The sequence below is a fragment of the Leptonotus elevatus genome, chromosome 6 (genome assembly GCF_054856555.1).
Source record: "Leptonotus elevatus isolate MCC_2025b chromosome 6, RoL_Lele_1.0, whole genome shotgun sequence".
Lineage (NCBI taxonomy): Eukaryota > Metazoa > Chordata > Actinopteri > Syngnathiformes > Syngnathidae > Leptonotus > Leptonotus elevatus.
Genome location: NC_141244.1, coordinates 13,071,407 through 13,084,256, shown reverse-complemented (window position 1 = coordinate 13,084,256; position 12,850 = coordinate 13,071,407). Strand labels below are relative to the sequence as shown.

General features: G+C 42.0%; 2 protein-coding genes across 3 annotated transcripts; both read right to left on the bottom strand.

The window, feature by feature from the left end:
- Positions 1-1,963: 1,963 nt before the first annotated feature.
- clec3ba (C-type lectin domain family 3, member Ba) lies at positions 1,964-3,120 on the bottom strand. The gene is made up of 3 exons (XM_086079230.1): positions 2,834-3,120; positions 2,663-2,758; positions 1,964-2,559 (listed from the first exon to the last, which is right to left on the bottom strand). The coding sequence occupies exons 1-3, from the start codon at positions 2,931-2,933 to the stop codon at positions 2,159-2,161; spliced, it is 597 nt and encodes a 198-aa protein (XP_085935356.1). The 5' UTR covers positions 2,934-3,120; the 3' UTR covers positions 1,964-2,158.
- Positions 3,121-4,777: 1,657 nt separating this feature from the next.
- On the bottom strand, positions 4,778-12,459 carry fez2a (fasciculation and elongation protein zeta 2a). Of its 2 annotated transcripts, XM_086079229.1 has the most exons (10): positions 11,919-12,459; positions 11,146-11,254; positions 10,901-11,020; positions 10,637-10,769; positions 9,586-9,851; positions 9,424-9,504; positions 9,252-9,327; positions 9,099-9,164; positions 7,060-7,085; positions 4,778-5,689 (listed from the first exon to the last, which is right to left on the bottom strand). In XM_086079229.1, exons 1-9 carry the CDS (start codon positions 12,197-12,199, stop codon positions 7,075-7,077), a joined length of 1,143 nt encoding a protein of 380 aa, XP_085935355.1. In that variant the 5' UTR covers positions 12,200-12,459; the 3' UTR covers positions 4,778-5,689; positions 7,060-7,074. The 2 variants fall into 2 exon arrangements, with proteins under 2 accessions (XP_085935355.1, XP_085935354.1); XM_086079228.1 differs by lacking the exon at positions 7,060-7,085 and having other exon boundaries at positions 11,919-12,457.
- Positions 12,460-12,850: the final 391 nt, after the last annotated feature.

Below are 12,850 nucleotides of genomic sequence, written 5' to 3'. Positions count from 1 at the left end.
TAAATGTGAGTATAGTATATTTAGTACATAGGTCATCCGAATATTATGCATTACGCTATTAATGTAAAAAGAGTTCTATATAGAAAATTAAAATATACAACTATTGCGCTAAAACGTTAAGAAAAAAATACATAATACAAGCTGATTAATGCCTAAAATATGTACACAATAAAATAATACATTTTATCACACACCAAAACCATTTTTTCCATTTAGGGAGTGCTCATTACAAAGCACTATAGTCTGGGGTAGATGCCACGGACTTCCAACTTCCGGGTTTTACGCATCAGCGCCGTTTGAGGCCACTGCTGGCTGCGTTCCAACACTCGCACCCCCACCCCTGCGCCCCCGAACCGTGCGCTCCCGCTCATCAGCGGGAGGATGTCTTGGCTATCTAAAATGCTTCGGACACTGAGACAGACACCACACACTCTCAGCCGCGCACGCGTCGACGGGAACGCGCATCCGAGGGGCACAAAGGCGGAAGCACAAGTACTGGGACGCAGCCCACATGTCGCAAACCGGAAACGGAAACAAAGTTGATGGGTGAAAACCCGGAAGTCGGAAGTCCTGCCATAGTCTTGGTTAGACTTAATTTCAAACTATCCGGTTCCACCAACGTTCAGGGTCCATAGAGATCCGGGCGTCACGTGACTATTTCTCTCAACACGCCCCCCTGTGGCAGGAAAGTAGCGGCAACAGCGCTAATGGACTAGAACAGCGAGGAGGGCTAAAGCTAGTGTTTATCTGTCAGCCCAAGAGCATTGACAGTCACTTTGATGAAAAGGACACGATATACATACGTGAGCAGGACATGTTGGATTGCCGATGAAGTGTCAGGAGGGCTTTTATTTCCAACTCAGACGCTGCTACGTGGAATTACCTCCTCTCTGGCCGGTGAGTGCTTTCAAATCTGATCATACAAAGGCTTTACAGGTTTGTACAATCCAGATTTATTTCCCCTTCATGTGTGGTCAAAATGCTATCCAAGTTAGCAGTTTCACGCTAAACTTGCAGTGTTTTTTAGGTACGTTAGCAATTTAGCAGCTGCTAATTTGGCTGCGGCCGCCGTCATTTATGCCGTAAAAAGTCTTCTTTATGGTGTTGGTCAGTTATTAAATTCAACTGTGTAATATCTATTAAACCGTAGCAGCACAAATGAACGAAGCAGATTATTTCCCCCACATTTTGCGTGTGGTAACAGTTGGCATCTGCTGATTCAGCCACCATGTAACAAAGTGCAACATTGGCTACGCATTGGTTCCTCTTTTGGTAGCCTGGCGAATGCTTGTTTTTTTTTCTTTTTTTTTGCCTCTTCTTGTTGTAGCAGCTGTTCCAGAACAGCTGTCAATCATTGTTAAAGTGTGCCGGAATTTTCTATATCCTAAAATAGAGGTTGAAAGTCCCTTTTAAAATCCCAAATTTCTTGGCAATGGATGAAGGCGCCTGAACATGTTAATCTGATGTAGTCTTCTGGGGGAATGAACTATTGTGAATTTGTGATGTCATTTCATTAGAGGGTGGAAATGTTTGCGCAATTCCCCTGTGCACGTCTTTATTTACTCAAATGACTCAGAAACTTGACTCAGTGATGTGATATGTAACAGCAAATATAGCCCCCAGCAAAAGTTTGACAGTTTATGTGATTATTTTGGCTCTTAACTGAGTCCCCCCTCCCACCACCTAATATACAGTTTACGGCAAGTACTGTTATTGTCCTCATTCACAGCTTCTCATTTGCCCCCCCCCCCCCCTTCCCCCCAACAAATGTCTTCCTCCTTGAATGTTTAACCTCTCCAAGCTCACAAGCCAAAACAGAGTTGGGTTAAAGTCACCAATAACCGCTTGTTGAACTTGTGTTCAACTTTTACATGATGACTCGCACCATTTTGGAGACCAAAATATTTAGTTTGGCGCTGAATTTTTGTACTAGGCGGTGCACAGAAATTCCACAGAAAAGCAATTGCTGGAAAAAATACATGTTTATTTGGTTTATTAGCTGATGTTATAAGAATGAAAGGAAATCCAATCATGGTTACCTTGAAATCTCCCAGTAGCCTATAGCTTTTTTCTTTGAATTTTTGATTTGACATAAATGCGTTAGTACTTAAATGGTGTCCGTGGCATGTCGAAAACAATTCTGGTCGTGGCAGAAAAGTCACACAATGTTAAACTCGCACACTGAAGCCTTTTCAGCTCGACAGCTCTCATCAAACCACTTCCCGTTGGCCGTGGTGGCCAACGTGCCGCAGTTCTGGCCGCGGCCGCCGTCCGGCTGCGTGGTGATCTCCGTCTCCCAGTTCTTGAAGCGCAAGTTGGACCCGGACTGGTCCAACCACTGGCCTTCGGTCACCATGTCGTTGACGCCCAGCCAGATGGGCTCTTCCGGGCTGATGCTTTGGCGTACGTAGGCGTACAGCAGGTCGTTTTCGTCGCCCGTCAGGGGGGTGCCCAGGCTGCCCCCCTTGGCGACGCAGTCGTCGCTGGCTGCGTGGAAAGTCTTCTTGACTGGATCGGCCAGAAAACACTTGCCCGGGACCTTCGTTCCACGCAGACACACTGACATGGAAGCATGGATTGACAGCTAAAATTAGACCAACAATAGTAGTATGCATGTGTATAGCAATACTGGGGTTAGTTCGTATTTTTAAAAGAAACGTACTTGACTGCAGAGATTGCTGCTCTTTCAACAAGTTGAGGTCGTAAATAATGTCTTCAATTTGTTTCTTGAGTTCTTCAATTGCAGCATTGGTAGATTCTGCCATAATTCAAAGTAACATTGACGAACACTCAACGCCCCATCCTTGAGATCAAATGTCAATATTGACCTTACCTTTCTTCGTGCTTCTCTTCTTTTCGGTTGTCTGCTGGCGTGCGCATTCTATCAGCAGCAGAAGGAAGAACGCCAAGCGTAAAGTTTGCACTCGTTCCATGGTAGCCTTAAGACGTCTGCCTGCAGGTTTGTGTGTGTCGGTTGGAGCCGCGCTGCCGAGCGGGTGCAGTGTTTAGACGAAGACTCCTTCTCTTGGAGAGCGCAAATGTTTTGCAGATGTCTTACAAACGTTTGTATTGTTTCGGAATGCCTCGAGGGGAGGCGGGCGACAGGATTGCGTTCAAAGTTTTGGCAGCGCAAAGCCAAGACTGTTTGGTTGCGAAATGACTTCAGCCTGCTTGTTGAAGTTGGCGATCAATATTATTGAGCAAACATTTGATCAGTGCGTACCTCTTTTTTTAGAACTTCAATATACTTTTTTTTTTTTTAAGAGCGAGCTCAGTATTGTTCATTCTGTAATTTTACCGATTTGACATGTCATCATCATTACTCTCTTTTTTTTTTTTGTTATGTGTATGTGTATGAGTATGAGTTTTATGTGCATGTGCAAGAAGAGAGAAAAAAAAGAACTACAATATACTTGTCAACTTATGTGCAACATTTAGATTCTTGTCACAGGTCAAAGGTCAGTTGGGTTGGGTTGTAGTCTCGTTATGTCTACCCACGTCCACCTGTGTGTGTCTTCCCTTCCCCAGGTGTGTCTCATTAGTGTTGGTGTATCTCGGCCCCGTTCACACGAAAGCTCACAAGTTTCTTACCGTTTACGCCGTTCGTTTATGGCGTGGTTTCGGAGCTTGAAAGCGATTACTTTTGAAACCGGGCCCCAGAGTGGAACGATTTCAAAACGTGCCGTATGCGTCCGCCTGGACACCATATGCAGGCTACTCCTCCAGCGACGACGTAATGGTCGCAGCTCGATGACGACGCGTTGTGGCAAATTGACGACGTATGCGGCAATTTTCGCGTGACTGAGCGCGAACCGTCAGTCTGTCAACAACAATGGCGGATAGCCGTGTCGTAGTCGTTTTGCGCAGCCTCCTTAGCTTGCTTATGCAAAAAAAATATTTGGCTTTTTTTTATTCCCACGTTCAACAAAGCCATGTTGTACTTGAATCACCCACCATTGTCACTTCTCCCGTGTTCGTCTTTTTCATGTTGTTTCGATACATGCAAAGCCATGTTTGTTCTGTCGATTGCAATAGTTAGAAAAAAACGTTTTTGTCTTCTTCGCTGATTCTTCTTCTACGCTTTCCCTTAACTCCCTGTGGCTGCGCTACAGCGCCACTCCAGACTCGGCATATACATTACAGCCGTTAAACGTCCTCAGCGTCTTCTTTTGGACACACGCAAGTCTTGAAATGCTTCTGTGGGTACGAGACTTGGTTTGAGGAACGAAGCCGACTTTGCTTCCGTCTGGACGGGGCCTCAGTCCGTTGTGTTTGTCCAGTTCTGTTTCCCTGCATTTGGTTCCACCATCCCTCAACCACTCACATTCCACACTGACACTTTTCAGCACCAGTAATCATTTTCAATTTATTATAATTATTGCTCAGCCTTTCGCAAACTTGGAGCCATTGCAATTAAAAAAAAAAACTGTATCTTTTTAATCAGTGTACATGTATATGGCAATATACACTGAGTGAGCAGCCTCAACGTACCACTTGCATATTCTTTTGAAGCAACTATAGGTGAGCCAGACTTGACGATGCCATATGGAAAAACGAATGGGCCTCATGCTGGACTAATTCATTTATTTCCTTTTCATAATAAATGTGAAAAAAAAATATTATATTGAGTTTTTGTTAAAATATTTTGAATGATAAATATTTGAATTGCTTTGTTAAGGTGCATTTGATAAGCAAAGTGAGGTGTAATAAGTGCAGACGCGCATTTTTAAAAGGAGGCTTAAGATAGTCTTTTAAAAATATCACAGACAGCAAATAATGTGGTCTTATAAATATATTTAAAATGGAACATTTGCAAAACAAATGAGCAATGAAACAGGTAACACGTCATCTAGCAATAAGACATTCATTGAAAATAGGTTCTTTACAATGTAGAAAAGTTTTCAAAAGGCAGCATGTATTCAATACATCCACAATGACAAGTCCTGCAGCGTTGACTGCTCTGTGCACGGCAGGCTGAGTGACACAAATGAGTGTCAGTGCTGGGGTCAAACGGGTACAAATTATCACTCAAATGCATAGTCGGTCAGTTAATTAGCTCGTTGTAGTCCGTGCAAAACACAATCTTCTTCACAGTGGCCGTAATCTCGATTTGGTGGAATACTGATAACTGATGATAACACATATTTGTTTTTAGATGAAGGATCGCTAACTTTGTTATTATGTGCTATGTTCCCTGATCTCTTGCCGCTTACGCGTCAACATCTTTTGCCCGGCTAACATCTTATCTGTGTTTGTGTCTTGCAGTGTCAGTGCTGTTTAATAATAAGCAGCAGCTGTGTTGATAATTCAAATTGACCTCTGTGTAGATTAGCCCAGAAGCCCCGCTGCGCTTCGTGCACATTTGATCATGGCTCAGCAGGTCGTAAGCACTTTGGATTAATGCAAAGCCCTTTGCATCGCACAAGCAATGCAGCTACAAAGCTCGCATTGCTTCTCGGGCATATTCCTTTGACGGATAATAAATAAATAAATAAAAAACAGAAGTTACAAATACAAACTAACACAGACTCATCAAAATCATACAAAAAAAAAAAAGGAATTAAACTAACAAAACACAAGAAACAACATGCTGAAATTAATAATTGTGCTTGTGGAAAACAATCTTCATCATCCGAAGCCTCTCCGCAGTGTTTGGATCCGTCCCCCCCAGGCTACGTTGGGCAAAGCACTGGAACAGCAGACAGATCAATATTAGCATGGAGTCAGTGGTAAAAATCACTCAATGGAAAATAAAGCGGAGGGGGAAAATAGGAAAACATTTGAATACATCAATTACATTTCACATTCGGCAACCACAACATTAAAACACATACACAATTAACAAGATCCAATACAAGAATTATGGCTAATATTTGACACTATTAGAAAGTAACCCATATTGAGCTAAAATGGAAAATACTAAATATTTAGTACAGTTCGTTAAGAGATGTAACGATATCCAAATGTCACAATATGATAGTATCACGATATTGGGTGGGGGGTGGAGATATACAAAAAGCTCAAGATACTGCATACAAACTCACAATATTGTAAAAAAAAAAAGTCTCATAGTGGGGAAAAAAGCACAATAATTGAGTTTTTGCACATAATAACAACAGCGACAAAGAAATAGGCTTGGCCAGTCATTGTATTGTCAATGTATTGTCATGTGCTATTATTAGCTTAGCTAAGCATCATGGTCTGTGCAGTTCATCTGACAATTAGCGTGGGTCTTAATTAAATGAACGGTAGAGAGCCAAAAACATGCCTAATTAAAATAAAAGTGCACTAATAAACTAACCACTGGAGGGCTAGAGGGAACTACACAAATGTGAAAATTAAACTGGCCTTTTCAACAGATGTACAGAAGAGGATTAGGGCCAGTGAAGAGAAAAAAAAAGAATTCTGACTTTAATCTCAGAACTCTGACTTTCTTTAAAGTAAGAATTGTGACATTGTGACATAGCGCTATGAATTGTGGGGGGGAGTTAGAAAGTCAGAATTCTGAGAATGAAGTCAGAATTCTCACTTTAAACTCAGAATTCTGACAATAAAGTCAGAATCATGCCAACCTTTTTGTTTTCTCTTCACTGGCCCTAATCCTCTTCCGTACAGATGTGCTATTTTTAATATCGTAAGTTCATAACATGACAGCGGCGATATTGTGGGAATTTTAATATCGCAATATCACAATATTACCGTTATCGTTACATCCCTACAGCTCGTATTGGAATGTATTGGCTCGTTAGCTTGTGCATGTGTAGTTATTGTTGTGGCAGTAACTGTATGCCACAAGTTGATGAAAAATACTTTGGGTTGTAAAAGTGTATCACATTCAATTATGAATCAAGAAAGTGCAAAGTATCATCAGTGGCTCTGCACATGATCAGAGATCAACCATGCATGAAGCTGCAGTGGGCATTGTGACGCCGGTTCACGAAACTACGGAGTGAAAACTGGGTTCAAAGTGCACCACGGTTACATTGTGGAAAAAGGGACGCGTGGCCACAGCGAGCAACAACACCACAACAGTGCGGGTCACATGAAGATGTCACAAACCTGCCAGGCCGTCGCTCACACCACAGCTAGCGAAAGCAAGGCAGCATTAGGGCATGAATTCAAATTGAAACAAACGAATGGAAAAAGTGGAGACAATGTGATGAAGAAAGAATTTTTGTCACCTATTCATTTTTAATGGGACTGACATTGAACTTGTGCCACTTTTACCACGCCCACTTCCACGCATACAACTGATTCTCATTGCCAAGTGTCTGACTGATGCAGTGGCGCAGTTAGTAAAGTGCGATTGTCCAATAACCAGGAGGTCGCAGGTTCAAATCCCGCCTCCGACCGTACATTGCAAATATATCCATGGCCGTTATGCTAAGTGATATACATGTATACCAACTGACTATCATATCAAGAAATGCATTATAATTTCACTGAAATGATTAAAATGCATGTTAGCTTTCAACATCGGATGAAATAAAATAAATAAATAAATACGTCATGTAAGCTCAGTGGTTAGAGTGATTGCCTTCCACCACGCAGAACCTCGGTTCCAAACCCTGCTTGGGCCACATTTGAGTACATTCGATGGTTCGATACCAACTGACTAACACATCAGGAAATAGATCATCATTTCTCTGACATTAATAAATCCCACCTTAGACAGATTGCAGTTCAAGTTTTCTTTTTATTCGTTTGTCATTTAACTACAATTAAAGATGTGTAATTTTCACATCATTTATCTTTCAATTGACTTCATAAGCACGTGCATTCAAATCTTAGCATTCAGCTAATAACATTCAACTTTTCAGCATTTCCACGCAATTTCTGCAGAAATTGCATTTTGACTAGTTAATGTTGTAATTGGACCCAAATTTAGGGGGAAAATATGCCTCAAATAAATTTTGGACACTGAACTGTCATAATCATGCATCATCGAACCGTGTTTGTGGTGACTATTAACACAGATATACCTAATCTAACCAAACATGTTTTTTTATTGAATTGATGTCCAGAGCCTGAATAACAGCTCGGTGTGTATCTGTGATTGATAACATATTTACAAATATGTAAAGCGATATGATAAGTGCTTCATTATTGAAACGACATTAGGGATCACCTGCCTGCCTTTTTCATGATTGTAATTAGAGAGAGAAGGAATCCGATGTTGGCAAAGTGTATGGGTTACTTTTAGATACATTTAAAGATTAATATGATAAAAACTGCCCTCTGAAGCAGTATAGTGGTAAGAGTAAATTACAAAATGCAAGTTTTTTTTTTTTTACTCAATAGGCTATTTATGAAATGGAAAGGCAGAACAAAAATACAAGAAATAAAAAAATTAATTAATTAGCTCATTCACTGCCATTGACGGCTATAAACTTTTTTTTGAACTATTTCTATTAGCTTAACATTTTTCCCACTTTTGTTAACAAGAGTAGGAAAACCTAGAATTTTTTTTATTGTACATTTGGAACAAGTATAACATTTTTGATTAATCGTGAGTTAACTAGTGAAGTCTTGCGATTAAATACAATTTAAAAAAATTTGAATAATTGTTTTAAAATGAATTTATGGCAGTGAATGAGTTAACAGCTATTGTGCGGGGACCCTAAAAAATGGCTGACTTGAGCAAGACAAGAAATATGGGGTGTTAATTGTGCAACAATTCTCAATCCTTAGGGTACTTTGATAAAAACACATCACATGCATGTTATCTAGACACCTAAGGGAACTGTTTTCTACTGTGAAAAAAGAAGATGGCAATGTCTAAAAGTACTTTTGACCAGCATTAGTAATAATCGGGGACGATCCATTATTTATCAATAATAAAACGTTACTACAATGCGTTGCTTGTACACTTAATGAAGGTTTAATGATAACAACCGGGACTGTAGATCAAATTATCACAAATATAATTCATCTTAATGGGAAATGAGACCACAGATTCTTGTCAAACTTCCATTTATTTAGCCGTCGATCATTCACATTGCTAAATATGATACGCCCAATAACTCTTAGCATGACAGAATATGAATATGACGAACAGGAAAAGTCACATTGCAAAATGAACTTGGAGCATGGCCTACCTTTGAGTATGTAGTCTGTTAAGAGAGCGGGCACCTTGTCGCTGTCGTCTCTCATCGCATGCAGAACTGAAATGTGGTAAATGGGAGTAGAAGGGGGGGGGGGGGTCACTTTCCAAGAATGAAACGTAATGATGCAGGACGAAAGAAAGTTACTTTTGACGAGGACCTGGAGGTCCTCGATGGAAGGAGGGTGTCCTTTTTCTTCATACGGGATGACGGTGGTCAAATACTGCAAATGAAATAAACATCATCAATGAGTTACTTCATCAAATGGTGACTCTCAAAGGATACATGGCACTAAAATGTCACCATTTTAGAAACAAACCTGTCTTTCGCGGCATCCGCTCCCGAACGTTTGCCGAAAGCTGTTTTGAATCACAGAGGAGAGGCCCTCCATGCTGAAACGCTGACGATGAAGGAAAGAGCAGAAGAGACAGAAATGAAGGAACATAAATGCCGCCGGACGTGCCACAAATGATCAACTCACTGATCCGAGCGACTTCTGGGCGTGGCCTTGCGACATCCCCGCCGCCCCTTGAAGCTTCTTCTTCTTCTTCAGCGCCTCGCGGTGCTCCTTCTGCCGGTTTTGCACGTCGATGAGCGCCGAGATGAAAGCGTTCTTCACCTCCTTCTCGAAGTCCAGCTCGTCCCTGAGAGCCAAATGCTGCACCAGCTCCTCCGAGAGGCCGGTGACGGCGCCCTCCGTCTCCTCCAGACGCTCGTTGAGCTCCGCCACGTTGAGTCTACGCACTCCTGCGCATGCGCGCTTGTTAGTGATGCAACATAAATCATCTATTTTCTTCTACTAATCCAGTTTGCATGAAAAAAAATTAAATGCATAAATTACAATTAATTTAATCAAATAAATCCAAAATTAGTATCGTCGTCGGGTGGAAACTCTGCATGTCCAGATAAGAATAAAAATGGGCCGGCATTAGATTCTAATGGAATAACTCTGAGCAAAAATATTGCATTATTAAAATTACAGATTTAAATTATTATTATTTTTTTATATTTGGGTAAATATAAAACAACAACAAAACACTTTTTTCCACTTCTTTTTTAAAACAAAATATAGAATATTTAGTACAGAAGAAATGTGTATCATGTTAAGTTTAAAAAAAATGTTAACCTATAATTCCTTCTTTTTTTTTTTTAAAGAAAAAGAAGAAAAGATTATTAAAAATTAGGGGCATCAGGCGATTAAAAATTGTCTTAATTTATTGCATGACTTCACTAGTTAACTCACGATTACTCACAAATGTTATATCTGTTCTAAATGTACAATAATTTTTTTCCTAGGTTTTCATACTCAAAAGTTAAACTCATAGAAATAGTTCAAATGAAGTTTTGACGTCTACAGCCGTCAATGGCAGTGAATGAGTTAAGAACAAATTTATTAATGCTCCTTAATGTTCAAAATGACTAAAGAGCGTTGTAAAACGACACCAATTTCCTTATTTTGCGCAAGCCGTGGCGATTTCCATGACCTTGCTCGACACAGACACCAAGTCCATCGTGTGGAACGCCACACTCACCTTCTTCGTAACTTGGACTTCTTCTGGGGCGCTGAACATCCAAAGAGGACACAGACAGGTCCGACTGCGAAGGATTGTGCTGTGCTTCAAAGTCAGGCGAGTCCTGCATCATTTCCTCAATCTCCTCAATCACCTACACAGAAAGTCAACACACGCGCATCAGGCCAGCAATTATTAATTAACGAGAATCGCCTCTAAATCCCTCCACAGCCATCTTAAGCTGCATCCTCATCTGCTTTTGAAAAGCTCTTATACGCCACTCACCTGCTCGGCCGTGAACAGCGGTTCCTCGCCGAGGCACGAGACGATGATGGCGTGCATGTCCAGCTGCTCCCTCAGCTCCTCGACTTCAGACGCATCCGCCGCGATGACACTCGTCTGACTCTGAGTAGACGCCACAATGGGGGGGGGGGGGGGGGGGGTTAATCACTGGTGGCTCGAAGCATGGTTGAGATTTGGGTAATAGAAGTGGGACAAGTCGTAGGGAGGCGAGGGGCGGAGTCACTGACCGAGTTCTCCTCTGGGTTGAATGTGGACATGTGGAGGGAGCGTGTTTGGGAATGTTTCCAATCCATCGCCATCACTTGTCCGTGGCTTTGGGTTAAAGCATTCCAGATCCTGTGGAAACATTAAAAAAAAAAAAGCAGAGGTTTTAGATTATATGTGCAACATAATGAATGTTTGAATGTAAATTTGACTAATATGACAGTATGATTAATATATTTTATATGCATACGTTTTACATGTACAGTATAATAAATATCAGGGGTCACCAATGTGGTGCTTGCGGGCCCCCAAGGACCACACGAGTAGCTCGCAGGACTACTCTAAAAATAGGTCTGATTGGACATTGTGATTTTCTAGCGGTCATTTGAAAATGTTAACCCTGGCAGATATTCATAAAGTGTTCCATCTATTGATGTTTATCCCTTTCAGAAGTGTGTACCAAACTGTAAATTCTTGACAATCAGCAGGCTAACCAAGAAGTAGCTCTCAGTTTCAAAAAACGTTGTTGACCCAGAGGGTTCTCAGCTGTTTACAACGGCATCGACATACGAACGGTGTGCTCGCTTAGCGATTGACGACGGCCCTTTCCGAGTTACGTACAAATACGTCACCGCCGTTCTCTCGTCTCGCAATCCGATACAATTCATTTTTTGACCTAATAGCATAGCATGAAAGTTCAGCTTATTGAAAGTTGTAGCACTAACCGATGACGTCATTTACAGCGTGACATTCATTCAAAAGACATAATGAAAATGAGGACAACAACATTACTCACTCGTCCCCCTGTAGAAGCATCTCTTCCGTGATCACCGTCACCGCGTCGACGTTGCCCTCCGCGGGGCTTCCATCCCCGAAGCACAAAGACAAAGTCCCGTCGAAATCGTCCACCAGATCTGCATCCGGAGGTCTCCCATCATCATCATCATCATCATCATCATCGCCGCCATCGACAGCATTCAGGAAGACCATCTCCGCGGCGGGCACAGCTCCTTTCAGCGGCCGATCAGCACACAAATTCGGCCAGCCGTCATCCAGACGAGCGGTAGGCGCCGCCATTGCCCGCCCGGGACAGCCAGCCTACCGGCTTTGGCTGGATGATGATGATGATGGATGCCTGGGGCTGACAGGCCGTGGCATCCCCCTCCTCTTCTTCTTCTCAAGGCGACAGCGAGGCCGCCAGGCAGCCTTCCTGCAGCGGCGGCTCAGGCTGCACGGAGCCCACTAGTGGCTGCGACACACCACGCATACTGGCACAACACTCGGCATCATCAATACTCATGACATCATCGCGTGCTCACTGCTCAATAACATTTGAATCACTCTCACATACAGCATTGTTCAAGTGATACAAAGTGATAGCGCCCTCTGTGGGGTAAATAAACACACATAATGGTGGCAAAATTGTTTTCAAAAATAGTTCGCCCACCCCCCATACTCGCGTTTCGGCATCCGCGGATTTATATATTGATATATTTCCCCCCGATTTGTGTGTGTGTGTGTGTGTGTGTGTTGTAGATGAGCTTGGGTCCAAATTGATAAATAAGCATTCACACCTGACAACCTGACATGTTTATGGAATATGAGAATGGGGAAACACGTACAAGCATGGGGAAAACATGCAAACAACAACAAAAGCATTTTGAGGCAAATTAGAACTTTTATCTTAACGTTCAGTGCATGATTCATTTCTATTCTGGAAAAATACCT